At 39.2% G+C, this 27,138-nt stretch overlaps 1 protein-coding gene across 4 annotated transcripts; it reads left to right on the top strand.

Annotated features, from left to right (window-relative positions):
• Window positions 1-561: 561 nt before the first annotated feature.
• On the top strand, window positions 562-27,138 carry stox2a (storkhead box 2a). Of its 4 annotated transcripts, none has more exons than XM_044115759.1 (5): window positions 980-1,091; window positions 8,609-10,549; window positions 11,805-11,957; window positions 17,049-19,560; window positions 26,247-27,138. In XM_044115759.1, the coding sequence occupies exons 2-5, from the start codon at window positions 10,375-10,377 to the stop codon at window positions 26,446-26,448; spliced, it is 3,042 nt and encodes a 1,013-aa protein (XP_043971694.1). In that variant the 5' UTR covers window positions 980-1,091; window positions 8,609-10,374; the 3' UTR covers window positions 26,449-27,138. The 4 variants fall into 4 exon arrangements, with proteins under 4 accessions (XP_043971693.1, XP_043971694.1, XP_043971697.1 ...); XM_044115762.1 differs by having other exon boundaries at window positions 981-1,091; window positions 9,365-10,549; XM_044115761.1 differs by having other exon boundaries at window positions 991-1,091; window positions 8,936-10,549.

The following is a 27,138-nucleotide window of genomic DNA, read 5'->3' as shown; positions in this document are numbered from 1 at the left end:
GAAAAAAGACTGGCAGAGATAATTTAAGCAATAGGAGGTACAAATGCAAGCCATACTTTTCAGAAATGTGTTTGGAATTTTAAAAAACTACAATTTCCCTCCACCTCAAAATAGACCACTTTTATGTATCTCGAATAAAATCTTCCAAGTCTTCAACTTGGAAGAATATTTCATTAATTATGTATTTAATGAACATCTTTTAATGAAAGCCTTTCGTAAACGTTTAGTTTCTTGCACCAGTTTTTAAATATGTAATTTTTTAAAACCACATTCTTGTTCTTTAAAAAATTGGTTACGAGAAAAACGCTTCCAAGAAGTTGGATTGCCTCAGTCTTTCTCTCTCTTATTGATTTTAAAAAAAAAGTCTCGTTGGTCCAATGGTGAGTTACCAGTTCGGTGTTTAACTCGCTGTCCTCATTCGGAATAATAGTAACAATAGAGGTGCAAACTCGTTTAAAATGTAAGCGTAGTAGTTTACGAGGAGTTTTTGAACGCAGCACAAAGTCCTCGCCTCTTGTGGCTGAAAATAGTTCGCAATGCTCTTTGACAGTTACAGTCTGAGAACAGCGTATCTGACGACCGCTTATGTGGAGCACCTGACCTGACTTAGGGGCAGCTTTCTTCTACAAATTACCTTTAAAAATGAAATACGAGGCCGCATGAGAGGCTTGAGAACTTAATAACGAGGTTCCCGCTCAGAAATGTCAATTTTTTGTCGGGAAGCGAAGCAGGGATGGAAAAGCTTTCCCACATAACTCCTCTCTCTCTGGCTCTCGTGCTGTCGCGGGTCAGCGGGGAAGATGAGACGAGTTCACCATCATCATCATCACCGCCGCCAGATGCAGCGGAGGTGTGGAAAAACTTAGAGCGTCACACCGGCTACGAGGTCTTCGCCAACTTTAAAGCCGTCAACATGCAGCACTTCTGGAACAAGCCGTTGACTGAGGCTCTGTCGGAGGTCTTCTTCCTGGGCTGGATAGATGAGTCCGTGCTGCTCCTCCAGAGCCAGGAGGCGCATCTTCAGCAGCTCAGGAACGCCTGGACCAGGAGGACCCTGCAGCCACCGCAAGGCTTTCATATCAGATGCATAGGTGGGTAACAAGCTTCAGAGTCCAGCAGTGACCATCAGTTATCGGGACGCCATGTACAGTAAACGGATGTAACTCCTTGAAACCTTTAACATTTTGTCATATTTTAGGGATGCACCGATACACTTTTTTCACCACCGGTACGGATACAAACATCTGTGGTTTAGTATCGGCCGATACCCATTCAATACAGAGAAACCGTGCTGAGTTGATTTAAAATGTTTCTTTTTTTTTTTTTTTAAATGCATGCATAAATGTACTGAGTAACTATTTTTTGATAACTATTTTTTGTGATAACAGCACAGTTAAATAAAGCAAAATCTTCACGAGCTTGGTCAAGCGTAAAAATAACAATTTTAGTTTGTTCAGTCAGTGCAATTAGGAGTATAACAGCCAATCTAAAAATAAATAATAAAGGAACTTGAAGCTGCCAAAAATAATAGGTTGACTACCTTCATCTAAGAAAATAAACTGCAACAAACCGTCTTTCAAATGGTTCAGAAACCTCAATTAGGAATTCTGAATATGATGTAAAATAAATAATAAAGCTCAGATCAGTGCATCTAAAATCAGACTCTATAATTGGGATTTTAGGTGGTTGACCAGCAAAAAAGCAGGTCTTAGTTGTGAAGTGGAAAGATGTGGGTTTTTTTTTGTTATTTTATTATTATTATTATTATTATTATTATTATTATTATTATTATTATTATTATTATTATTATTATTATTGTTGTTGTTGTTTTATTTTTTATTTCACAAAAAATGTTAAAAAGTCTTAAGATACGGCCTCGAACAGACTTTACGAAGGGCTGGGTGTTTTGTAAACATTGCACTTTATATAAAACTCATAGGCCCAAATAATGTGAATTGTTTTGATTTTTATAAATACAAACAATATTCAAGTATTCAAAAATTATGAGGCTATGGTCGATTTCTTTGGAAGCTACATGGAGATTATGGACAGAGGACTTATTGAACCCAAAATGCACCAGTTCATCCCTCATGATGTACTGTAATTTTCAGTAGTAAAATAATATTTCCTTGTTATTTTTTGTTAGTTATATGAATTATTGTCATTTGGGTTCTTAAAATACCAAAATTACTTAACTTTACTTGGTTCTGTCTGATGATGTAATATTTAAATATAAAATGACTGATAATTTTATCAGTTGCTCAGTACTTGAGTAGACTTTTTACCAAATACTTTTTCTCTTGCTTGAATCATTTCTTGGATGGCTCTTTTTCACTTTTTCTCGAGTTAAAAGATGTTGAAGTAGTGCTACTTTTATTTGAGTATGATTTTTGGGGTTCTCACCCCAGACTATGACAACCAGACTGTCTCAGTGAAAAACAAACTAACAGAACCTGCTTTTAATACCAAAACGTCGCATATTCCAATGTAGGGTTTTATAGATCTCTTTTTGAAGTCTTGTTAACCATGTTAAAACCTGCATAGAGGAGCTGTGAGGTAAAATACTTCTGGCCAAAGTTTTAAGAGGAAGTTATTAGTCTGTGATTCCAGTGAAGATGCCCCCCAGAGTTGCAACCAACCAGTCGCAGCTAGTTGGAGTTAAAAGGCAGCTTATGTATCATCTCACCTTGTGACAGCAGCCGCTTTATGACTTATACTCTTACTGATTCACAAAGACGAGTTCAGGAACTGGGCCCCTGTTATTCTCAAGTTTAACTTTTCAGTACCTAGGCCCATGTTTTTTTTCTGCCAAAACTATGACTCACATACGCACTAAGTCATGTTGGAGCGTCTCTTTAAGCAGGTTCGACCACAGCAGCTTCTCAGAGACAGGCGTGGACAACGTCAGGGTTCTTCCGATTCATGTGAATTCAGTTGGGCCACAGCTTCCATTTGCGTGTAGATGACGTGATGCATGGTCTATGCACTGACGAGAGGCAGAGTAAAAACACAAAATTGATGGTTTTCTGCAGATTTATGCACAAAGTTCTGTTGACAATTATTCCACCACCTGAATGAAACTCAGAATGTTTGGGGAGTAAAGGCAACAGCAACAAGACACTAGCTATGTTTGCCTTGACTACAATTGCACAAATAAATGTGCTTAATGGAAACATCAATAAAATAATTTTTAAAAACTCTTGTTTTCTGACAAAATCTTTGGTGGTAGGATGAGGTGATTTTTCGGGCGTATCAAAATTAGTTTATTTTGCAAAACTACAAAGAAAACACTTTTTCACATCACACAAGTCCAGGAGCAACTGGATGTTGCTATTGGCACAAACCACAAAGAAGAAAACAGGAAGTGGTTGGAGGATGATGGCATTATATGTTATTTAATGACTTATCACGGGAACAAAGTTATTCACACGAGATTTTCATTTCATTTCTCATTTAATATAAACACCATGATTGCGAAATTGTGTTGTTTTTTTTCAACCTCAGCAGAAAATCGACAAACAGGGTAAAGTTTTGTATTTTGATCATGAAAACATTGATTGAGTAATGAATACTTAACAGAAAATACCATCTTCAAAAAATGTATTTAATTACTTTTTGAACAACAAACTGACTGTGGTGTTTTCTCCCAAGTTTTGCTGTTGCCATTTTGCCACCTAGAGGAGTATGGAGTACCGTAATTTGCCGACAGCTGACGTAAACGTCTTGTGTGGGGAGAAGGAATTTATTTCAATTTGAAAGGCTAATAAATAGATTCATGAGTGGGTCATATCAAAGAATATTATATCTATAATTTCAACATACTTTAGTCAGTTTTATAAATGCATGTTATAGTTCCAGTTAGCTATAGTTTTTTCCCATTAATTACCATTTTGTGTATTACAGGTAACAAAAATGTTTTCTCAATTTCAGTTTTTGCTATTTGATTCATTTTAGTGAACTATGATAACCTTGATAGATACATAATATCAGAGCAGCAGTCTGACATCTCTGACTGTGACTGGTCTGCTGCTAGGCTGCTTTCAAGTCCTTGTCGGTACCAACAGACACTGATAAGCTGTGGAATGTTTGTCCTGTAGCTAATGACTCACCAAAATTAATAATGCCGAAGCCAAAAATGCTGGTGCAAATGTAACTTATGTTGTTTGTATGAAGTGAATTTTTACGAGTCATGTTATATTTTTGTGCAGTTTGAAAATCAGAGGAAGGGCTGTTTTTGTTTCAGTCTTCACATTAACAGTGAGGCCATGTGAGCACAGAGATCAGTGACAGTTTAACCAGCATGACACCCATGCAGCTTCAGGTTTACCTGCTTATTTTAAATGAAAACAAACAAACCTTTCCTATGAGTTGAATGGAAACACTGATCATGATGCAGACCCATTCAATAAATAATTTTAAAGCATGATTTATTTCAGGAACGTTATCACTAAGTGAAATTCATTTTATAATCGCACACAGATCGATGTTTGAAAATCTATGTAATTATTACAATTTTCTAATTAAGATCTGACATTTAAAATTAGAATAATATATCATATCAGTAAATACAACTATTTTAAAAATAAAAATGTGAGCTTACTGAAAAATATGTGCACTATGTGTGCTTACAGTTTTTTTTCTTTCAAAACTAACTTTTAAATATCAAAGCCTTTGAGGACATTTAGCTTTCTGTTTCTGTATGAGACATTCTAAGACGACTTGAAATACAGTTTACTTGGTCAGTATTAACAGTTGTGGAACTGTAACCAAGCAGACTTAATAACTTGCTTCATAATAATTACAGAAATTATGGAGGAAATATATAAGCAGAAGCATAACCAGTTTCTAAAAAAGCAGCACTTATTTTTCAACTTTAAGAAAAATATATTCAGAAAAAGAATGTAACATGAAATTAGGAAAACGTAAAGCACTGTGAATAGTTTCTGGATGCACTCTATATGTCTTCCACTTGTCTTTTAGTGATCTAAAATAAAATCTATATTGTGATTAGATCCAATTAACAAAGGTCAGCTTTTTGAAATATTAATCTTGACTTTTACATATGTTTTCCTTTAAGTTGGCATGTAGTGTCTATAATTTCAAAGTACTTCTTGATTATTGCATGATTTGTACAATACCTGTGCAGTCCTGAATTGTTCTTGATTCAATTAATATCTTCTTAGGATCACAATAATTTGAATCATTTCTAATTTTTTTTATTTTTTGCAGTTTTTATCAGTCGGTGACAAACTGGACTAGTCTTAGTTTTTCTGTGCCCAACACTTCCATACCTGAAGTCGTTTGAGGGACGAATAGTTAGCATAAATAAAGAGTCGTTATACTGCATGTCTTTTGCTTCACATCATGACTGCACTGAGTTTTATACTATTTAACTTTATTTGTTTGAGGCTCTGAGCACAATTTCAATGTGATCCACATTAACAGGCCTTACCTTTTACCTATTAATATTGCAAATTTGGTTTTGCTACAATTTAATGACTTTTGTCAAACCATTTCTTTTAAACTATCAGTTCCTGTTGACATTGAAGTGTTTACTAGAGTGATATAGAGAAATATAATGACTTTATATAATAACAGCAGCAGTTTAAAAGAGTTAAACTGCTGCTGGATTAACAAGTCCAGATGAAAGTCTCAGACTTTCTGCTGTAGAAACAAGGACTTTTTTTTTCTTGACTGTTCAATCTGATTAGCAGAGGCTGAAGAATTAGGGTTTGTGCTCTTTAGGCAGGAAAAGTGCAGTGTTTGTTCAGGAAAACTCTACCCGACTCTACTTCCCTGCTCAGCACTGCTCTTCGCTGAAAGGAAAGGGAGGGCCTCCGCAGAGAATAGGAGGAAATGTTTTGACGCAGCAGAAGCTGTTGCTATATATTTCACATATGTTTTACGTTGGATATCAACGTAAAAATCTGTATGTCTTTGATCTTACTTTTAGCTTTGAGAATGAGATTTTGGTTAAATGAGCCACTGAGGGGCACACTCACTGCTGGGAAAGTTTTTGTGACAAGGTCTTGACGAAAATCGCATTGTTACTCTTACATGGAGTCCAGCACTATTTATTCAAGATGAAAAGATAAAAGTTAAAGACGCTTTATTATCAAATAGGAAAACTTTATTTAGCCACTGTCTCATTTGTGACATCATCATACACAAGTACAAGCTTCAGTCCAGATTAGATGTCTCACATTGAAAAAAACAGCATTCTATATGTAAAAATAAAGATATAAAACTTCTATAAAAACTAAATTTGACATTTCTTATATCCTACAGATGATGTAGATATGGCAAACTCTTGATCTTTTGTTTTTTCTCTCTCTTTTTTTTTTTTTTTTTGCAAAAGTGGCATTTCATTTTACCAAACACTCTTTAATTGCTGTACTTGTTGCTGGGAGCTGGATCATTTACTGAAACAAATATTAAACAAATATATTTTATAATAAATTTGAAATATAAGCACCTGCTGGTAAACAGTAGTCATTGCAACTGAACGATAAAATGTGTTAGGCCTTACTGACATCTGCAGTTTTATATTATTCTATCTTAAGTCTTTATCTTTCAGAGAAATTATAATTTTTAAGTTGTGCAGGTATTGTGGTTTAATCAATGGTGCTAAAGTAGCAACAAAATAAAATTCTTTTTGGTTTTATGTACTGAATTGAGACTTTTTATGACAGTTTTCTTTTCTGCCTCTGAAGGTCAGTTTGAGACATGCGAATGTGACCCAGCAGCTGTCAAATGTCCAGTTCTGGTCTGCCCCCCCCATTATGACAAGGAAATAAAAACTAATGTAGATCAAAGCTTTCAAAAAATCTATGGCAAAAGTGACTTTGACAAAATCAGGTGAGTGTGTTGACACACCTCCTGAGATCTCAATAAGTCAGAATATCTTTGAAAAATGTATTAATTCAAGTAACTCAATTTGAAAAATAAAATCCATATTTTCTCAAAGCAGCTTGCGGTCATCAACACTTTATCAGTGCCACAAGCTGAATTCCTGCAAACAGAGTATTGAATATATACCGTACATTGCACAGTACATGAGCATATTTTCCAATACGTCAACATTTCTGTGTTTAAAAAGCAACTTTAAATACATTAATAATACCGTTTAAGAATCTTAAAAGAGTATTTGTGGATGGTGGTGCTGTGGACAGTCATGCAACAGTAACAGTCAGTCATACAATGAATCTCTCTGGGCTTCTGACTGAAGACTGTTACAGTACCATTATGACATGCTAACAGCTCAGTGTCCAGGCAGCAGAGACAATATTCCACAGTAACTTGTCCTGGATGAATCCGTCAGTTGGTGGCAAGCTCTGCTAATCCACCTCCTTTCCTTTTTGCTGCTCCATCTGGCCGTCTGGTTAGAAAGCCAGGCAGAAAACTTTAGAGTCTGGGATTTGATCTTTGCCCAAGGTGATGGATGGTAGAGACGGTTTGAACTTCCTCCTTCTCTCCCTGCTCTCTGGTCCCGCTCTGCATCCATTAAACCTCCTTTTCAACTCCTCTGGGATTTGGGGTCAGAGTTGGGTCAAAGTTCAGGCACGTTTTGAACCTTTCAGATGCTAATTAGCCGCTCCGAATTGTAAAGAACTTATATCTTGTTGCCACGGTTACTCATCATGTCTAAAAGTGAAAAGGTCAGAGCAAAAGTCCTCCCAGATGCTGGACATCCAGAACCAGAGGACACTCCAGAAACAAAAGTCAACAAGATGACTTCTCTTACCGATGTTAGTGCCGATATATTGGACATCCCTATAAAATATGTTATATAAACATTTTGGAACTGAATTAATACAATTATTTAAACTTTTCTACAACATTCTTTATTATATTATATTATATTATATTACATTACATTACATTACATTACATTACATTACATTATATTATATTATATTATATTATATTATATTACATTACATTACATTACATTACATTACATTACATTACATTACATTACATTATATTATATTATATTATATTATATTACATTACATTACATTACATTACATTACATTACATTACATTACATTACATTACATTACATTACATTATATAATTACTTTCTCTGGTCCTTGTCTATGTGCTTCAGTCGACTTTCTATTTTGGGTAACTGGCTCTTTAAGGGAACAACACTCAAAAGCTAACAGCTATGAGCTCATCGGCTTGCGTTGTCATAGCAACAAAGGCTGTTGCAGCACAACTGAGAAATAAAATGGCTGGCGTTGTGTTGCTCTCTCTCTTCCTCCTCCTCCTGCTGCTGCTGCTCTCCTCTTTCTTTTTGGTATCAGTGAACTGGAGCAGATTGGTTGTGACATCCTCCACCTCCCTCCACCCACTCCATCACCTCCCCACTTTGCCCTGTCCTGCCCCTCTCACTTTGCTCCTTGTCCCGTCCCTCCAACCGTCCATTCACACTCCACACATGTGAGTCAGCATGGAGTGCATTTGCTTGTTTGCTGTCGTCTTCTTGTGTTTTTTTCTCTCTTCTTTTTGGAGTTCAGCAAAGTTTCAGTTGTTTCAGGTGTTAAAAGTCAACCCTGCTGTCTCTAAGTGATTCCTGTTGACTGTGAGTTTTGTCGTATAGGGCCAGGAAAGGCAGAGAGAGGGGCCCCCTCATCCCTAAAGAGGACATCTGATTGCAAAGAAGGTGGAGGGAGACAATGGAAATGGAAATTTAGCCAAAGACGTGTTCCTCTTTATTTCCCCTGGACTTTTACCAGAGGAGTGGATATTTTTTTGTATTTTGTTTTATTATTATTTTTTTGTTGTGTGTGTGTGTGTGTGTGTGTGTGTGTGTGTGTGTGTGTGTGTGTGTGTGTGTGTGTGTGTGTGTTCATATTTACTCTCCTCTCTGCCTCTAACGCATGTCCTCGTTCTCTCTCCCTTGCATCCTCTCCTCCCATCCCCTCAGCCTCAATCACCCAGACACAGACGCATGCAGAATCACGCGCAGCAGGCGGATGCGCACATACGTACTCTCTCTCTCTCTTTCTCTCTCTCTCTCCCTCTTTCTCGCTCTCTCCCTGTCACACACACACACGCGTGCACACGCATACTCACACACCCTTCCTGGAGGTGCTGGGAGCAGCTGCAGCATTAGCGTTGAAAGAGATTTTTGCCGTTGACTGGAGTTTGCATCCCCCACACCCCCCCTCAGCCTCCGCCCCCCCTCCCCCGTTAATGAATGGATGCTACGGCGATCGGATCAGGGAGCTTCTAACGTCGGATCGCGGGGGGGAAACTGTGGATATCTATTCCTGACTTGATTTATTTATTTCATTTCGATGCTCACCATTTTTTCCTCTCCCCACCCCTCTCGCTGGTGTGCTGTTGTCGAAAGGACGATGGGGTCTTGTGGCTGATGGGATAAAGATGGAGGTGAACATGGTGTCTCCGGCGCTGAGCTTACTACGGAGGTTTTAATGCCCATCGGGGCCTGAATGGAGCTTTTTATTTCGGGCTTTTTTCTTTTTCTTTTTTTTTTTTTAAAGCCAGCTCTTTTGTTTTACGGGAGGGGGGATCGGCCGAGCACTCCTGTGGTGAATTGAGCTATTGTCAAAGACTGGGCCTCTTAAAGCTTTTGCTTCTGTGACCATACCATCAATCTCCTCCGGATCCCCCCCCCCCCCTCACCCTCCCTTTCCCCTGCTACTTTCTGAAAAGGGAACGCGCAGCTCCCCCTCACCCCCCCTCCAAAAAAAAAAAAGCTCAGCTGAAATCCTTTTCTCACCGTCCTCTTTGCTTCCAATGCCCCATTTCCCTCATCTCTACCCCTGCTCCCTCCAACCCCCACCCTTCCAACATCTCTCCCGCTCCCTCCTCCCACATCAGAGTGGCTACGTAATGTGCCTCCCTACGCATGCAAATGGGGATGCTACAAATGGTGGCTGGGACTGATGTTGATGAAAGGGTGATGCCTCGCGCAATCACCTGCTCCTCCGCCGCCGTCGCCCCGGATCAGCCGATGACAACAGCCCACAGCGCCGACGCGCTCGTTCGTAGCTCGCTCGTGGATGTAAATGAGATGCGTGAATGTGTGTAAAGGCGCACACTGGTTCCTGCCATGTCTGGTGTGTGATCGCTCTAGCGGGACGTTCTCATTGATGTGGGGGAGGCACTGAGCCTGAGGTTGGTCGACCTCCCCCTTCCCCACCTCCCCTCCTTTCCTTCCCCCTCTGCCCCCATCCCCTGGCCCTCTCTCTCTCTTTTCTCCCCCCCATTTCACCAGTTCCCAGCACCCCCTACCCCTTGCCACCCCTTTTTGCCCCACGCTTCCTTATCCCAGAGGTCCCTGGGGAGTGAAGGCCGCCGGATTAGGAAAAAAACTGGGGGTACTAAAGGGGGGTCACGATGAAGAAGAACCGCAGCGGCAATCTGCGGCGGGCCTGGCCCAGCTCGGAGCTTCCCGAACGTCCGCTGGATCACAATCTCTCTCGTAGCGAGAAGGACATCCGTGTGCAGAAGCAGCATCTTCCTCCTCCTCCTCCGCATTTCTCTCCATCCCCACCAAGTTATCGTGCGCCAGGTGAGTCTGACACTCCCCCTACCCTCTACCCCATCTTCTGCCAGAAGCTCCACCTTCTCTACGCTAAGGCAGCTAAGAGTTTAGGAAAAGTGATGTGGAATCAGTTTTGAATCAGCTCCAACCCATTGGGGATGATGTGAGATGTAAGAAGTGTTGGGAAAGCTTTTCCTTTCTTTCCCAGTGGAAGCTGGTATCTCAGTGGGGTCAAATCTGTGTGTGTTTTCCTTGATATATTTTTATAATCGCACTTTATCTGAGCTGTTTTGAAATGTAGATAACAGGTAAAGTAGGTACAGCGTGTACTGTTTGTATAAATGGTTGTAGGATGTGTACCTTTGGGACAAATCTTGTCCTTTACTCTTATAGCGTGTTTGCTCATCTCAGACTATGAAGGACCATTCTCACTTTGCAAAATAACTCATTTCTTTTCATCATATTAGGCCGTCTATGTGTCCTGGTTTAACACAGCTGAAACGCATGTCTGTCCAAATTCATGAAGTCCCCTACAGCCACACGAGGCTTAAAGGGCTTGAGATACTAAACAGAGATAACGTCATCGTGTTGCTTAACTGACCGTTCAGGCGGAGTGTTGCTGAAGAGGCAGAGCTAAAGTTAAAGAAGCACAACTCAGATGGGTGATGCCGATTCTGTTGTTTTTTTCCGATGTGATGATGTGGGGGATTTTTATGTCAAACTTGAGCTTTGGACATTAGATTCCTCATCGTCTTGTGTGATTCTGAGATGTAGGTCAGGGGACAGGGTCACTACAGCACAGATGCTGCAGCAGTTGCATGCAGCGTGTTGCTTTACAACCTTCCAGCTAGACAGATGTCGACTTTCGGGTAGAGCTTGAAGCCCGGGCTTTCTGTGCGGTACGGGATGATCTCATCATTCGCTACGGCTGACAGCAAAGCCAGCTTATGGCGGACCTGAGAATTTCTGTGTGGGTTAGCTCGGAGTGGAATTCTGAGCAGGTCCATCTTTGAGGATGCTTTAGCCGGTTCTCTGAAACAGACGAGCGCTTTGCAAAGGACTTTTCACTCTGCTGCAGCAGATGCCTCGCTTTGCTAACCCAGAAAAGGCAGCAGCAGCAGCAAAGAGAGGCTAAGGAAGCACAGAGACGAGGGGAGGAGCCGTTCCTGGCAGCGTGCACACTGCCGCTGTTTGACCATTACATCATAGCTTCACACGCTGCGCCCACTGTTCATTCATGATCTAACTGTTGTGCCTCTGCCTCCTCCTCCTCATTCTGCAGGTGATGTGTCTCCGATCAGTATGTCACCTATCAGTCAGTCACAATTCATACCACTGGGGGAGATCTTGTGCTTGGCCATCTCTGCTATGAACTCTGCCCACAAGCCTGTCAACCAGGAGGCACTGATGGAGCACCTCACTGCCAGTTTTCCAGGTACAAATCCATGCAGAAACTTGGAATACATAGGGGAAAAAATAATCTATTAGAAATGCACAGTGGAGTGAAAAAACATTTCCCCTTTACAGATTTCTTCTGTTTGCTTTCTTGCTACACTTTTATGATTAAGACCATCAAACTAATTTTAGTATCCGACAAAAATTAAACAAATATGGAACAGCAAACACACAGAGGAGGAAGAAAAATGCTGGGTCAGATCAGAAGACAAAAAACACCAGCAGTGTTTGTTTAGAGATCTACTAATATCTGTTGTGGATAATCTATTTCTGTAACACAAGGAGAGGTACTGATATTATGGTGAGGAATCTCCATTAATCTCTTATTATTAGGGTGTCAGGGCTTCCCCTAGAAAACCCACTAAGCCCAGTGGTAGAGGCGTTAGGCAGTCCACCAGCAGCCCATCGTCTTGTTGTGTTAAAAATGTTAAAAGTTGCAAAAATTCAGAGGTGCATGAGCAGGCATCATAATTTAGAAATAATAGCATGTGAGGCCAATGGGCAGGTGATCATGTCCTTGCGCCCAGTTCGATGCGTCAGCTACAAGCCTAGCTTAATTCTTTATACATCACGGTTATTGATGTATATAAAACAACCCTATTTAAAATAAACAAAATGACACTGGCGGGGAGGCAAATACAGCTTGGAGGCCGACCAGGCTTACGGTATACTGAACTGATCTTGCTTGTTATAGGCAGACTCTCCAATGCAATCAGTCCAATAAATCTGATTAGCTAATAACAAGTTAAACTGACAAACCAGGCCTTCTGAAGACCTAAGCGTCCTGCTCCATATTTATTAATGTAGCATTAGCAGCTATTCCTGGAGCAGCTGTAGGTTCCTCTGTACCCAGCTGGCAAGAAAATGTTCACATCAGTAACTGTCCCCTGAAAGTTGAATATTCGGAAATGGATGTTCAGTAAGTTGACTAAACGTTGACTCTGAATGTTCAAATATATGTGGAAATATATTTTTCCACAGCGGGAAAAAATATTGCCTAGAAAAATATAAATATCTGGACTCTGTTGAGTCCATTTCTCAACACTAAAAAAATATGAATATTTTTCTAGGCAATGATTATTTTAAAATGCTGATGTTTTCCTTTAAATTTTTTATTAGTTCCAAAACTAGTTGTATTAAAATTGACGTGTCAAACAATTGTCTCCTTCATAGACACCTTCTAATTGTACAGTCTAATATTGTCATATCACGCACCCCTACACAAAGCACTTAATAAAGAGAACATTATACCTATTGTCAAACATGGTGGTGGTTGTGTGATGATCTGGGGCTGCTTTGCTGCTTCAGGACCTGGACAACTCACCATAATGATTGGAACCATGGATTCTGCTCTCTTCCAGAAAAATATTCCTCCTTTTTTTTTGTGATCGAAAGCTCAACAGACTTTGGTTTTGCAGTAAGACAATGATTGGAAGCACACCAACAAGCCTAACCATAATGACAGTTTGTGGTGGCATAATCAAAGTCTGGGCTTGAATCCGAGCATGCAACAGGTTTCTCAACCTGTTGCATGTTCATCCACAGATAATAATAACTTAATAAATGAAAAACACATCCAGACATGTTTTTTTGTTTGTTTGTGTGTTGACTCAGGTGTCTGCTGTTAAGTTTTCTTTGATGATCTAAAACAATTAAGAGTTGCAAAAATAAGGAGAAATCTGTGATGGGGTAAATGCTTTTTTCACATCCTGGTATCTTCGTTATGACTTCATGTTTTGACTCATAACCTGATCTGCTTCGGGGAACAGAAACAGATCAGATACATCTGAGTGCCTTAAAATGGCACTTGATTATGATTTACTTACTGACTCTGTTAAGTCTAATTCTCAAGACTAAAAAAAATATGCGCTGACAAAAGGTTCTAGCTGTTGTGCTAAGGGTGAAGTTAGTTGCAGCACAAATAGTTTCCAATATTTAGATTTCTTTTTAGAAGTAGTAATGTTTCATACATGTTTTAAAATGCAAATCATCTTGAGGATGAAAGCCAGTGAAAAAATAAAAATACATAGTTCTTCAAGATTAGTGAAATACAGTTACAGGTACAGTTTGCTAAAATTCTTGACCTGTTTTTGATTCTTTACAATCCATTTCAGTAAATCCAGGGAGTGATCTGAAGTGGAATTCATGATTCATAATTTTCACAAGAAAACAAAAATGAATAAAAATGGATAAGGTTAATGTCCTTCAGCAACAATACACTTTACGACAGTGATGGTTATACCAATGGAATGAACATAGCCTATACCTACAGAGAAATTTCTACAATATAGAATGTTTATGTTTCAATAAAAATGTATTAGTCTAAAAACTGTGGAATGTTAAATTAAAAATTGTGAATCTGCTTAATTTCTGTCTGTGGAGCATCAATCTGGTGCACGTAGTATTAATATCGTTTGTGTGTGAGTGGGGGGCGCATTCCTGTCTAATAAACTTAAAGGGACAGTATTATGTAAAATTGACTTTTTATAGCATTACATAATGTTATACTGTTATTCCCTCATCAAAAAATGCCTGGAGTGTTGCTTTGAATCTTTTATGTTTGAGAAATTCTTTAAAAATGTTCTTAAAGGGTTTATAGAGGAACCATGTTATGATGACTTCCTGAAGGCAGACTTTCAGAGTAAGAGTTTCTAAAGAGACAAAGGTCCAATGTCAAGATGTTAACTTACAAAGTCAAATTTCTTTTAAGTCATATTTTCTATATATAGCATTTTTGTAACAACTGAAGGTAAAATAGTTACTTGATTGTGCTATAAAATGGCACCATGTGGCTGAGAAATACATAGTTTTGACCCTTTAAAAGTGGGTCCTATTGACGGAAGTTGTCTCAGTTTATTGCTGTGTTGATAGCTTTTGTACCAAGTGCTTCAGATAAAAGAACTCACACTGTCTTTTGGTTATTCTGGTGAGTGTGAGCAACTGCTTCCCAAGGAGGTGAGAGTTAAACCAGCACCAATTACTGCTGCTGTGAAAACCTGAACTTACATCCACCACTGAGCTATTGGTGGCAGCTACAAGCACATCCATCATAATGACAATTTCACAAGGCGAAGTTTTGACTTTAAGGTAGTTAAAGTCAAAACTTTGAATAAGTTTATATTTGTTCCTGCCATTTTAAACCTACAGTTGAAACCAGAAGCTTACATACACAGACTTAAGCCGCCGTTTTTTCTCCCTGTCTAAAGTTAAATCAGATCAAACTTCTCTTTCTTTTGGTCTGTTAGAATTACCAAAATCATTTCTATTTGCTAAATGCTACAAAAATGTGAGGGGAAAACATCTGGGATTTATTTAATTAATGTCTTTCGAATTAACTAGTCCACTTCATAAAATAGATGGTATCACGAGGAAAGGATATTATGTAGAAATATTGAACCAACATCTAAAAACACCAGCCAGAAAGTGAAAGCTCAGGTCCAATTGAACCATGACCTTCAGCATGCAGACAAAGTGGTTTGATTAAAGATAAAGTAAATGTTCTCGCATGATTATCTCAAAGCCCTGATCTCAGTCCTATTGAGAAGTTGTGAGCCGATTTGAAAGGTGTGTGTGAATGAGGCAGCCAACAGAATGGACTCAGTTCCACCAGTTCTGTCAGGTGGGACGGACCAGAACTCCAGGAAACTACTGTGAGAATCCTGTGAAAGGAAACAAAATGTTTGATCCATGTCATACAGTTTAAAGGCACAAAGTACTGAAGGAATGTATATGACCATTTAATTTATAAAATAATTAATTAATTAATAAGTAAAATAAATAAATGACAAAAAAGATTTATTTTTTCTTTCATTTTTGTGGAATTTAGTAAATAGAAATAATTTAGTTAATTCTAACTGACTTAAAATGAGAGGTTTGGTCTGTTTAAACTTCAGATTGAGAAAAAAAGGTGGTTTCAACTCTATCAATTGGCTGTTATACTGTACATAGTGTAAAATATATGTTGATTTAATATGTTTTTATGTTATTCTATTTCTTTTACTTTCTTATTTGCTTGTCATGTTCAAAAGAAAGTAATGAACTAAGCCAAACTTCTGTCAGTGAGGGCAGTTAAGTACAACAATCTCTTTATGCAGTTTTAATAGTAATTTCATTAGAAGAGGGCGTTACCAAAAGTGGGAAATTTTGTGGCAATTGTTAAAATCAGTAAGTGCCTCATCCGTAATTTTCAAAAAATTCCAACAATTCCCTAAATAACCGTATTTATTTTATTGATCTCGACAGAGATTTTATTAATCTGTCCAATTTTGAAACCAGATATTTTCATAAATGACTGCACAGTGATATAGTTCTGTATGCTAAATGCCACAATGCCAGAGGGTCTCTTTGCATACTGTACATTTCATAATTTTTTTTGTAATCTTGCCTTCTTGTGACCTTCTTTAAGCTTATAACAAAACTTTGCTGTGGAGGTTTTGACCACCACAGGACATGTCTCCAAAAATGAAGGGCTTTGTCCTTATGTGCAATTTTGAAGCTGGCTTTTAATGTGTCTTCAGGACTACTGGCTTCTTGCTCTGAGTGTGTCAAACATTGACACAAAGAGGTAATGTGTATACAGTGAATGTAAGCATTTGTCAAGATCTGCCAACTGTAAATGATTAATGCAACATACTGCTAGGAATTAAATGTTTAAAATTGTTATGTTTCTTCTGAGTTAAAACTAGATAACCTGTAAAACATGGAGAAGTCTACATTATTACTTAAGACACAGGAGAATATACAGGCATATTTAATAAATTAGAGTATTATTTTTAAAAGCTCATTGATTCAGCTCAATTAAGCAAATTATATAGCTTAACTCCACACAAACTGATGCCTTTAAGCCTTAAATAAGTAAATATATATATTTTTTGCTTACAGTTAATGAGAACACAACATTTCAGATTAGAATATTTCATCAAACCTATAAAAAACATTTTAATACAGAACTGTGGGTTTAATGAAAACATGTTTAATACAAGTTGCCCTTTGACTTTACTGGATTTGTCTACTATTCTTTCCACTAATATTTTCATTTTACTTTATTGAATTCAATATGTGCTTCTTGCAGGTGTGCCTACACCCAGCCCAGAGGTCCTGCGACACACTCTCAACATGCTGGTGCGAGAGAGGAAGATATATCCAACTCCAGAGGGCTACTTCATCGTCACTCCCCAGACGTACTTTATCACTCCTTCCCTCATCAGAACAAACAACAAGTGGTATCACCTGGAGGATCGGCTTCCGGAGCGTCAGCAGCAACAGCAACAGCCACAGAACTGTACCTCACCTCAGTCTGGGAATGTCACACCATCCACACCAGGCTGTATGAGAGATAGGCCTTCTCGCAAGAACCACAATGACTCATACAATTCCTATCGTGAGGACCAGTCAAGACTGCATGGCTCTGCACTCCAAAGTAAGTCACCAAAGGAGCACAAGGGAGATTCCTATCAAAGCAAGCCACCCAAGGATCAAAATGGCGGGGAGACCCTTCCAAGCACGTCGACCAGGGAACACAGAGGAGAGCCGCCATCATACCCCCATCCCCCGGCCCCCACTTCTCCTCCTATACAGTCTCCGCCTTCTCAAGATCAAGCTGATAAGAGCAAAGGCATTACTTCTTTCCCTTATAAAGCTGACACTCTGACCAAAAAGAAAGAGGCAAGTAGTGGTGGAAGTGGTGAGAAGCAAACCAAAAGGTTTGGTCTCAAACTTTTTAGACTAAGTTTCAAGAAGGATAAAATGCGACAGCTGGCTACCTTCTCAGCCCAGTTCCCCCCTGAGGAATGGCCCCTACGTGACGAGGAGGTACCAACCACACCCATTCCACGGGAGGTGGAGATGGAGATAATTCGGAGGATTAACCCTGACTTAACAGTGGAGAATGTTGCGAGGCATACTGCTGTAATGAAGAGGCTGGAGGAAGAGCGTACACAGAAGAACAAGGCGGGGTCTTCTGCCCAGCATAGTGCACGCAGCCGGAGGGGCAGGGGCCACCGGAGGGCACCACATGGTAAGTCTCGGTCTCACAGTAAACCAAGGACATCCAGGGGAGACCCATCTGAAGGTTCAAACTGGGATCTTGTGTTCATGGAAAGGGATTATCGTTTCTTTAGCCACTCGTTGGTTCGCTCGCCTCGGGAAGCTATGTACACTCTGGAACGCAGGCGAAGTGGAGGTGCAACGTATCTGGTTCACAGTAACCCCAATATTACTGAATCGTACTGCCCAGTTACACCTGAGTGGGACGTGTCTGGGGAGCTGGCCAAGAGACGAACTGAGATGCCCTTTCCTGAGCCTTCACGTGGAACGTGTCAGTCCAGAGTGCAAAGAAGTCACAGCCACAATCAGGACAGAAAGTCTCGACACGAGAGGTCAGATCAAGCTAAGGAACGATCTCGGTCAATGGACAACTCTCTCAAGGGTCCGTCACTGGGAGCCCCGGACGACTTTGAACCAAGTCTGGAGGAGCGTAGTCATTACTACACTGATGATGGCACTCTTCGAGCCACACAGAAGTCCTCCCACTACTCAAGGATCATGTTCTCTGCTGCTAAGTTCCACTCCGACTTTAATGTGCCTGATTTGGGGAAAGGGAGTCTGGATGAGTCAAGGATCCGGAGTACAATGGAAAGGAACAAAAGCAGAGACAGTTTGCCAACGTACAATGAGCTAATGGGACTTTCTCCTAAGCCCTCTACGGATGAGTACTTCCAGTGCAATACATCAAATGAAACAATCCTTACTGCCCCTTCGCCTCAGGCAAAATCAGAATATGACACATTAACCTCATCAGGGGGACTCCGAAAGGGCTCTCCAGCTGACCGGCAAACTCCTCACCTTACCTCTCCTCATACAATGGAGTACAAAGAGGACATGTCGGCAGCAAAGGGACAGAGCGGTTCAGCACGACTGACACCAAGCCAGACGCCAGAACCAGCACAAAATGCCCGTTTGACACCACACCAACACAATGTAGATCCTGGAGGGGGAGGAGGCAGTTTGGTGATAAAGAGGAAAGAGATCTTCAGCAAGGACACTTTGTTCAAACCTCCACATAATGCCTTGTCCACTGGCTATGTGGACAGCAGCTACACCAAGTCTGGCACATTGCGGAAAGCCTCACATGCCAAATCAACAGAGGCCCTAGACAATCCTGAGCCCCAGCAGCCTTCCAATTCAGCCACTTCCTCAGCGTCACCTGCAGTTTTACAGAGCAGCTTGGAGCCAACAGTCCCTTCTGCCTCCTTTGACTATTATAACGTATCAGATGATGAGGAGGAGGAAGAGGCAGAGGAGGACTCGCACAAAGAGTTGGCCACAGCAGAGGACAGCAAAGACCATGGGGAAGGAGGTGGAAATGTTGGAGGCAGCAGTGGTGGTGGCGGAGAAGGAACCATGCAGTGGCTCCTTGAACGGGAGAAGGAGCACGATTTGCAGCGGAAACTGGAGACCAATCTGACCCTGCTCAGCCCCAAGGAGACGGAGAACAGCAGCAGCCAGAAGTCGGCTCACTCTGCCCGCTTGGACAGCATGGACAGCAGCAGTGTCACAGTGGACAGTGGCTTTAACTCTCCCAGGTAAGAGTCAAAGTTAACTGTGGATCATTCAAAACTTATAAGGGAATGTGTCCTCAAGTCTCAAATCCATCTGTTTGTGACCAGATCACGTGTATTTTGAAATGTCAGACCCACAAGTATCTAAAGATCAATCACCTGTTATTATATCTAGAGCATGGCAATCCTCAGTGCTTAAAAAGATAACGCCTTTCAAAAAGCAAGACATGTTCAGTTATCATTTGTTTAAGAAAATATGATGATTTATAAATCCATACAAATACTTTATTAAACTTATTTTCTGGATTGGCACAACAGTCAGTTGGGAAATGATCAACTGGAGATCCTTCCTAAAATGTGGGTGACCTCTGCAACTCAATATGCTTTTATATGTTGTTTTTAAATCTCATTTTTTTCTTTACTGTCTTAATTTTCCTAACTTTTAATTAGTGCATGGTTGTAAAGTTGAGAATTTCCCAGTGGGGATTGATAAAGTATTTCTAATTCCGAGGGAAAGAGTGGTTTTTAGTGAGGGACAGGCTGACAGGAGTCTCTATGGACTATGATGTTTGCAGATGACATTGTGATAGGCAGTGAGAGCAGTGTGTAAGTAGAGAAAAACCTAGAGGTGGAGGCATGTACTGGAAAAGAGGTGAATGGAGACTAGTCACAGTAAGATGGAATACACGTGCAAATGAGAATGGCACAGTGGAACGGTGATGTTACACTGAGTAGAAGTAAAGAAAGTAGAGGATTTTAAGTACTTAGGATTAACAGTCCAGAGCAACTGAGAGTCTGGAAAAGAGGTGAAGAAGGGTGTGCAAGCAAGTTAGGATGAGTGGAGTCAGGTATGATATGTGATAAAAGGGTCTTGTAAAGAATGAAAAGAAAGGTGTACAATACTGTAGTTGGACCAGCGATGTGTGGTTCAGAGACAGAACCGATAAAGAAAAGACTGGAGGCAGAACTGGAGCTGGCTGAGGTCAAGATGTTTAGGTTATGTTTGAGAGTGACGAGGATGAATATTTTTTAGGATTGAGGACATCAAAGGAACATCTCATGTTAGATGTTTTGGAGATAAAGTTAGAAACCATACTGAGATGGTTTGGAAATGTTCAGAGGAGAGATAATGATTATATTGGTAGAAGGATCCTGGTTGGAGGCTAGGAGGTAAACCAAACTGGAGATTTAGGGATCTGGTTGGACAGTATAGGATAGGAATAAATGGAGACTGATGATTGGGTGTGGCAACCCCTGAAGGGAAAAGCCAAAAGAAAAGAAGAAGAAAAAGGAAAACTGGTTCCCTCAGAATCAGAAATACTTTTTTTTACTCAGGAAAGCTGAGTAAAAATCTATTCCACTTTTTTCAGAAATCTGAATATTAATCTTTTTTCCACCTTATAACAAAGTACTCTCTTGTTTTGTTCTTTAACGTAACATTCCCAAAATTAAAATGAAGTTTGTGGTTAGGTAAGGGGATACTATTGTGAGGCAGTGTAATTTCAACAGAAACTTAAAAGAGTGAACAAGCTTTAATGAGAATTTAGTTTTACTAAAGATTGTCAAAAATACAGCAATTAATTCAGTTAAGCCCAGAAGTATTCCTAAGATTTAGTTGTAATTCATCTTTCAATTTAATCAAAATGTTCATTTTGAATGGATGTAACGTTGATGTTTTGAAGTGGCCCAGCCAGATTCCAAACTTAAATCTGCTGAAGAATTTATGGAGGAAGGTAAAGAATATGATGATGACAATAAGGCCTTCCAACCTCAAAGACTTGGACATTACCAAAGATAATTAAATGTTCAACTTACCAGTGAAAACATAGAAAACAATGGTTAGCAATTATCAGAAGGGATTGACTGATTCTGAAAAATACTGTAATGGAACATGCTATTATAACAATAAAACTTCAAACATTTAATGTATATTGAATATAAAGCTTGTAAATTCAAATATTTTTCTATATTCAATACAATTAGTATGTACTAAAACTGCAGTATTTAACTTTTATTTTAAAAAATATTGTTTTACATATTTGTTAAAACTGCCACCCTGTCATGAAAGTATAATACGAGGCAGATAATCTGTTCAAATATCTTTTTATTTTTACTATAAATATATTGACAGATATGATAGATATAGACAATCTCCTCCATCTTCTCTACCCATTGTCATCTGCAGAAAAGCACTACCCCCATTATCAGAAAGAACCAATCAGAGCCAGGAGGAGGGTGTTAGCGCTGTCAATCGTGCTCGTGTACATACTGATTAATATGCTAATGGCAGAGAAGCAACTTACCTTTCCAGGAGAACTGTTTATCCACTGTCATCAGTCGCCATGCCAACTATCCTGAGCATTCGTGGCAGGCTCCGTTGTGAAGAACAAGTTGTAATATAGCAGAGAGCAAGGGGGGAGGGTGGGAGCAGTCCGAACACTAAGTTGATTGACAGCACTAAGACCTCCTGGCTCTGATTGGTTATTTCTGCAGATAGTAGTAGGAGAAAACAGAGAAGCTTGATTTTTTTTTTTTTTTTCACGGATTATCTGTCTTACATTAAATTGTCCCAACATGACAGTTTTAACAAATATGTAAAAAGCATGTTTTATAACAGTTACATACTGGAACTTAAAACAACACAATGTTTCTTACTTGTCTCATGAGACAAGTGTCCAGTTGCTGTTAGCATGATTTTGTTTGGCATAAATTAGCTAAATTAGGATAAAACATTTCCTCACAAACTTTAAATAATAAATAATGTGTGACATCAACCTGGCAGTGGTCAGAAGGGCAATCTACCATCACTCATTATCTGATTTAAAAGATTTAACAGTGTCAGACAACACAAATTATTTTGTGATAACAGTAGGAAAACATTACCCTACAAACGATTAGCAGAGTTCTGGTTGCAATTCAAAACATTATTTTATATTGCTCACAAAATTAAAATAACTTCAGTTATAAAATCCAATTTACAAAATCCAAATGTGACAATACAAAACTGACACTTTCACTACAGTTACTAAGCTGATACTAATGTTGATATGCTATTGCTGATTGATGTTTGGACAGTTTCAGTGCAGTTTTACAATTGTGGGTTGTAGTTGATTGTCTCTTATTCAAAATCTAAAATATTTACACTGATCAAACATAAACTAGTTAATAGATTTGATTAAGCTAAGAAGAGGTAAAGCTCGTTTGGGTAAATTTGCTATCATTCTAACTTGAACAATGAACAGCGTTGGCAGCTAAGATTCTGCCTACCAAGTTGAAAAAAATAAACTGAGTGACAGACAAAACAAAAATGTGTTGTAACACAAGTAGGTACCAACATATTAAACCTGAATTATTTACATTGTTTATGGATCCTTTAAAATGATTTTCCAAACCTTCATTCTATGTGTTAAACATGTTTCAGTGCTTTATTTAAGGCTGTGCTGAATCTTGCATATGGACGTCTGTGGCGCAGTGGATAGAATCTGAAGGTTGTAGGTGTGATTACAGCTTCTTCTGGTCACATGTCAGTGTACCCACGGGCAAGCCACATACTCCCAAGTTCGTTAGCCTGTGAGCAAATTTCCAATTTTAGTGTTTTTATGGGATCTGGTCTGTAATCCCTCATACGCCATGTTGTGCTGTGATGTGAATCTTCAGGCCCCTCTAGAAACTTTTTTCAAAAATAGGGACAAATGACAAATCTAGCAATTTTTTTGGTTGCATTCTTGGAGACTTTTGGAGAGTCTGAAGTGAAGTATGGTTTCTCTGAATGAGCGGTGGGTGCAGCTGTGACCCCCTCACTTCCCTAAAGCCCTCAGAGGCAGCCCAGCAGTCCTTTTTAGACTTCAGCCTCTCTGAAAATTAATTTCACATAAGTGAAGCGGCTGCTGATTCATCACCTGTTAGTCAGAGTGGGATGTAAATGTAATATTTTTTTTGTTTGTTTTTTTAAATCTAAAACAAATTGCTGCACTAAAATAAATCAGCTCAAATGTATTATTGGTTATTGTTATCTGAGATTGTAGGCTTAAACTAAACTAGGTTTAAGAAAGCTAACCAAAAAGACTAAAAATAAATAAATAAATAAATAAATAAATAAAATGAATGGATGAGAAAGTAAATAAAAACTCTGCCATAGTGTTTCTTTTGGATCACTTTTAAAGGTCCCAGGTTTTAATAAAGCATTAGCATTCTTACTCACTTTTTGTTTCTCTTATTGACTTCCTTTCTCTTTCCTACAGTATTCCATCATAATGTCATGCAGATGGCTGGTGAGATGATGGCAACACTGATTCTGTAGAAAAGACAAACAGACGGGACCAAAACTTTTTTGAGATAATTGTAGAAACCCATTGTTGTGTCTGGTTTGTTGCTCCCTTTGTTCAGGCCGAACCTGAATTATTTTTACAGTTTGTTTAAAACTCAATGGAACATGTGTTGAATCATACACTTAGATTCACAGAAACACAAAAAGTCTGAGTCGCGTGTTATTGCTTTTCTAAAAAAAAAAATCCATTAAAACTGGCAGGATATTTGACGTTAACATGACTGCTGGAAAACTGTTTTTCACTTTTTGGGGGGATTACTTTTGTTAAATTATCACTGGCCAAATGAGTCCAATTAGCATAACAGACTTTGTCACTGTTTAAAATCATAAAAGTGTCATTCTGGGATTCTACTTTATAAGATAAAATCTTTGAAAAACATGACAAAATATTTGGTTACATATGTTATGATAAATATTGCCATATCCAAACTGACTAACTAGACTTCGGCTTTGGACAGTTTTCCGATTAGAACTAACATTTCTTAGATTAGAACTGATTCAAAGGAATTGCTGTGCCACTCGCAGCAGCATCAGATGTTCAGTAGAAAAATCCCAGGCTCGTAGGTTGCATCATGCTCCTCATACTGCCTGTGTCGGTTGCTCATTTCTTAAAAATGTGGTTAAAATCTTGTCTGATGTCGTCTTCATAAACCCAGTTTTGTGATTCATCTTACCTCCAGAGTTCCATGGTTCGTTCTCCTCAACAAATCTAAACAGGTTTTTTTTATTATTATTATTATTTTCTGTGCTTTGATTTATTTTTATCCATTTGAGGGAATTTTGCAAAGTCAACCACTCACCTGTCCACTGTCACTACAAGCTCACTGAGGAGGAGGGATTGCTACAAAGTCAAAGATGTAATCAGCTGGTCTTTCTAGGACACATACCTTAATATAGAATTGAAAGCTAAATTTTATTATATTTTATCATAATTGGTATTGTACTTGACTGTATGGAATGAAATTTAAGGCGTGTATTGGTATTCTGTGACAAAAAAAGCTGTCAAAACAAACGTTCCCCTTAAAATGTCTTGTTTGTTTGTTTCAGGTCAACAAAAAAAATCTAAGATCAAACAAAGATATTCTGAGGAATAAAATCAGTTTTCAAAACAGGATTTTGTCTATTAAGCCTTAAAAGGTAAAAAAAATTAATAAAATAGTCCAGAAAGAACAGATAGATTTAACATTCAGTTACCTTTTTGGAAGGTGTTTAAAACTACCAACATTTCAAAAGTTGAACATTGCAGCAAAACAAACAGCTTAGGACCTGGACCATTTCCTTTAAATGATGGAAACATGAGTTCTGCACTGTGGCAGAACATTCAGAATAAGCATATCAGGCTATTAGTTTTTGACTGAGAGCTCAAGCTTATGTTATGCATTTACTTTATTGTGTAGCAGGACAATTATCCAAGGAGCAGCAGCAATTTCACCCCAGAATGTCTCCACAAAAACCAAGTGGCTTTCAAATGGCCTACTTAAAGTTCTGACTAAGATCAGATTGAAACGCTGCAGCATGACCCTAAACAAGCTGCTCTTGGTAGGAAACCCTCCAATGGGACTGAATTAAAACCATTCTGCTTAATGGCTCAAAATTCCTCTGCAAAACAGTGATAGTCAGTTATCCTAAACGCCTGACAGGCAGTTGTTGCCTGCTGAGGGAGGTACAACAATTTTACTTTGTTTAATTACTCTATGCTGGAAAATTATTTTGCTAACCTGAAAAACTTAAAGGTGCACTATGTTACATTTTGATAACAAACAAACATGTTTTTATATAATTGTTAAAGCTGTCTCTAGTGACAGTGTAATACAAGACACAATCTAGGAAAATATTGATCAGCTCCACTTCCTTCCTGAGCTGCTGTAGCTGTCTCGAGAAATGCACCGAAAGCAGCCAATCAGAGCCAGGAGGAGGGGCTTAGAGCTGACAATCACCCTCATGAGTGCACTTGTCAAATGTGATAATGGCAGAGAAACAACTTATTGTTACAAGAAAACTATTTATCTTCTGTCGTTGGTGGCCATGCTCACTAGCCTTAGCATTCATGAGAGGCTGTACTAGTCTCTCATGAATGACGTAACAGAGAGCAAAAGGGGCAGGAAAAGGAAGGATGAGCAGCGCTACACAGATACGTGATTCACAGCGCAAAGACCCTCCTCCTCGCTCTGATTGGTTGTTTTTAGAACTCTGGGAAAAGGCATAGGAACTCAATTTTTTCACAGAAAATCTGTCTCATACCAAACTGTCACGACAGCTCTAAGTGTCAACAAAACAAAGCCAAAACCAAGAAACCTGTAAGGGAGCAAAAACTGTTTTTTACACTGTAAAAAAGCTCATTTGAATTTCTAATTTCCAAGCTAACTTTCTGTTTGTCGTGCAGAACGCGTGAAAGCCTTGCATCCAACACATCCAGCATCGTGGAAAGCAATAGACGGCAGAATCCGGCGCTGAGCCCAGGCCACATTGGCACCAGCAGCATTGGACTGCCTTTCAGCTTTCGCGCCATCCCTGAGCCCCCCACCACGCAGCCTGAGAAACTGCAGAAGTCATCGAACTGCCTGGCCTCCATCACCAGCGTCTGACAGACAGCACGGACTGAGACGGCCCAGGTGATGGAGCTGAAGTGAGGTGTTCTCACCATTTTGGTTTTCTTTTTTTCCTTTCTTTCTTTTTATTTCCTTTTTTTTCTAACCCTTGCGTTCCTCAACCAGTCACACACACACTTAAATACTCCACACATCTTCAGACTCCTGAGGATCCATATACTGGGACTGTTATAAAAAACAGGCATGGCTTCAAGAGACTGTTCCTACAGCATCGAGAACTTAACTGCAAAAAAACCCCCCAGAAGAACAGAACAGAATATCAAGGCTGCAGCAGGTGCAGAAACCGACCTAAACTACGTTGATTTTGGTAACATGGACTCTAGTTCGGCTTATATCAAGATTCTTGAATATTGGTATTGGAAAGTAGTAGACTATAGGATTCAAGTTACATTTGGAAATATCAAAAAAGCTTTTTATATCGCTTAACAATACATGTCCGATTAAATGTTCTCCTTCCTGAAATAGCGTTGAGTTCTCCAGGACAATTTAATGTATCAGCACAATGTCGAGATAATAAAAGTTGATCCTGAGAACAACAAATGAAAGATATGAAAACATGAATCAGCTCAGATTTGTGTACCGCAATGCAAATTATGTATGTATACTCGATACTTTTGATATCCTAATTATTATAATGGTGGTATTAAAGATGCTATGTGACCAAAA

Source organism: Gambusia affinis, linkage group LG04 (genome assembly GCF_019740435.1).
Source record: "Gambusia affinis linkage group LG04, SWU_Gaff_1.0, whole genome shotgun sequence".
NCBI classification, from domain to species: domain Eukaryota; kingdom Metazoa; phylum Chordata; class Actinopteri; order Cyprinodontiformes; family Poeciliidae; genus Gambusia; species Gambusia affinis.
Note: the sequence above shows the minus strand (reverse complement) of the source record. Positions and strands in the feature narration are given on the sequence as shown.

What these genes read in the sequence shown, in the direction of transcription:
- stox2a (XM_044115758.1), top strand. Translation starts at nt 734, where the DNA reads ATGGAAAAGCTTTCCCACATAACTCCTCTCTCTCTGGCTCTCGTGCTG. An exon ending in CTTTCATATCAGATGCATAG is followed by an intron (nt 1,092 to 11,804) that starts GTGGGTAACAAG and finishes CTCATTCTGCAG; the next exon opens with GTGATGTGTCTCCGATCAGT. An exon ending in CCTCACTGCCAGTTTTCCAG is followed by an intron (nt 11,958 to 17,048) that starts GTACAAATCCAT and finishes TGCTTCTTGCAG; the next exon opens with GTGTGCCTACACCCAGCCCA.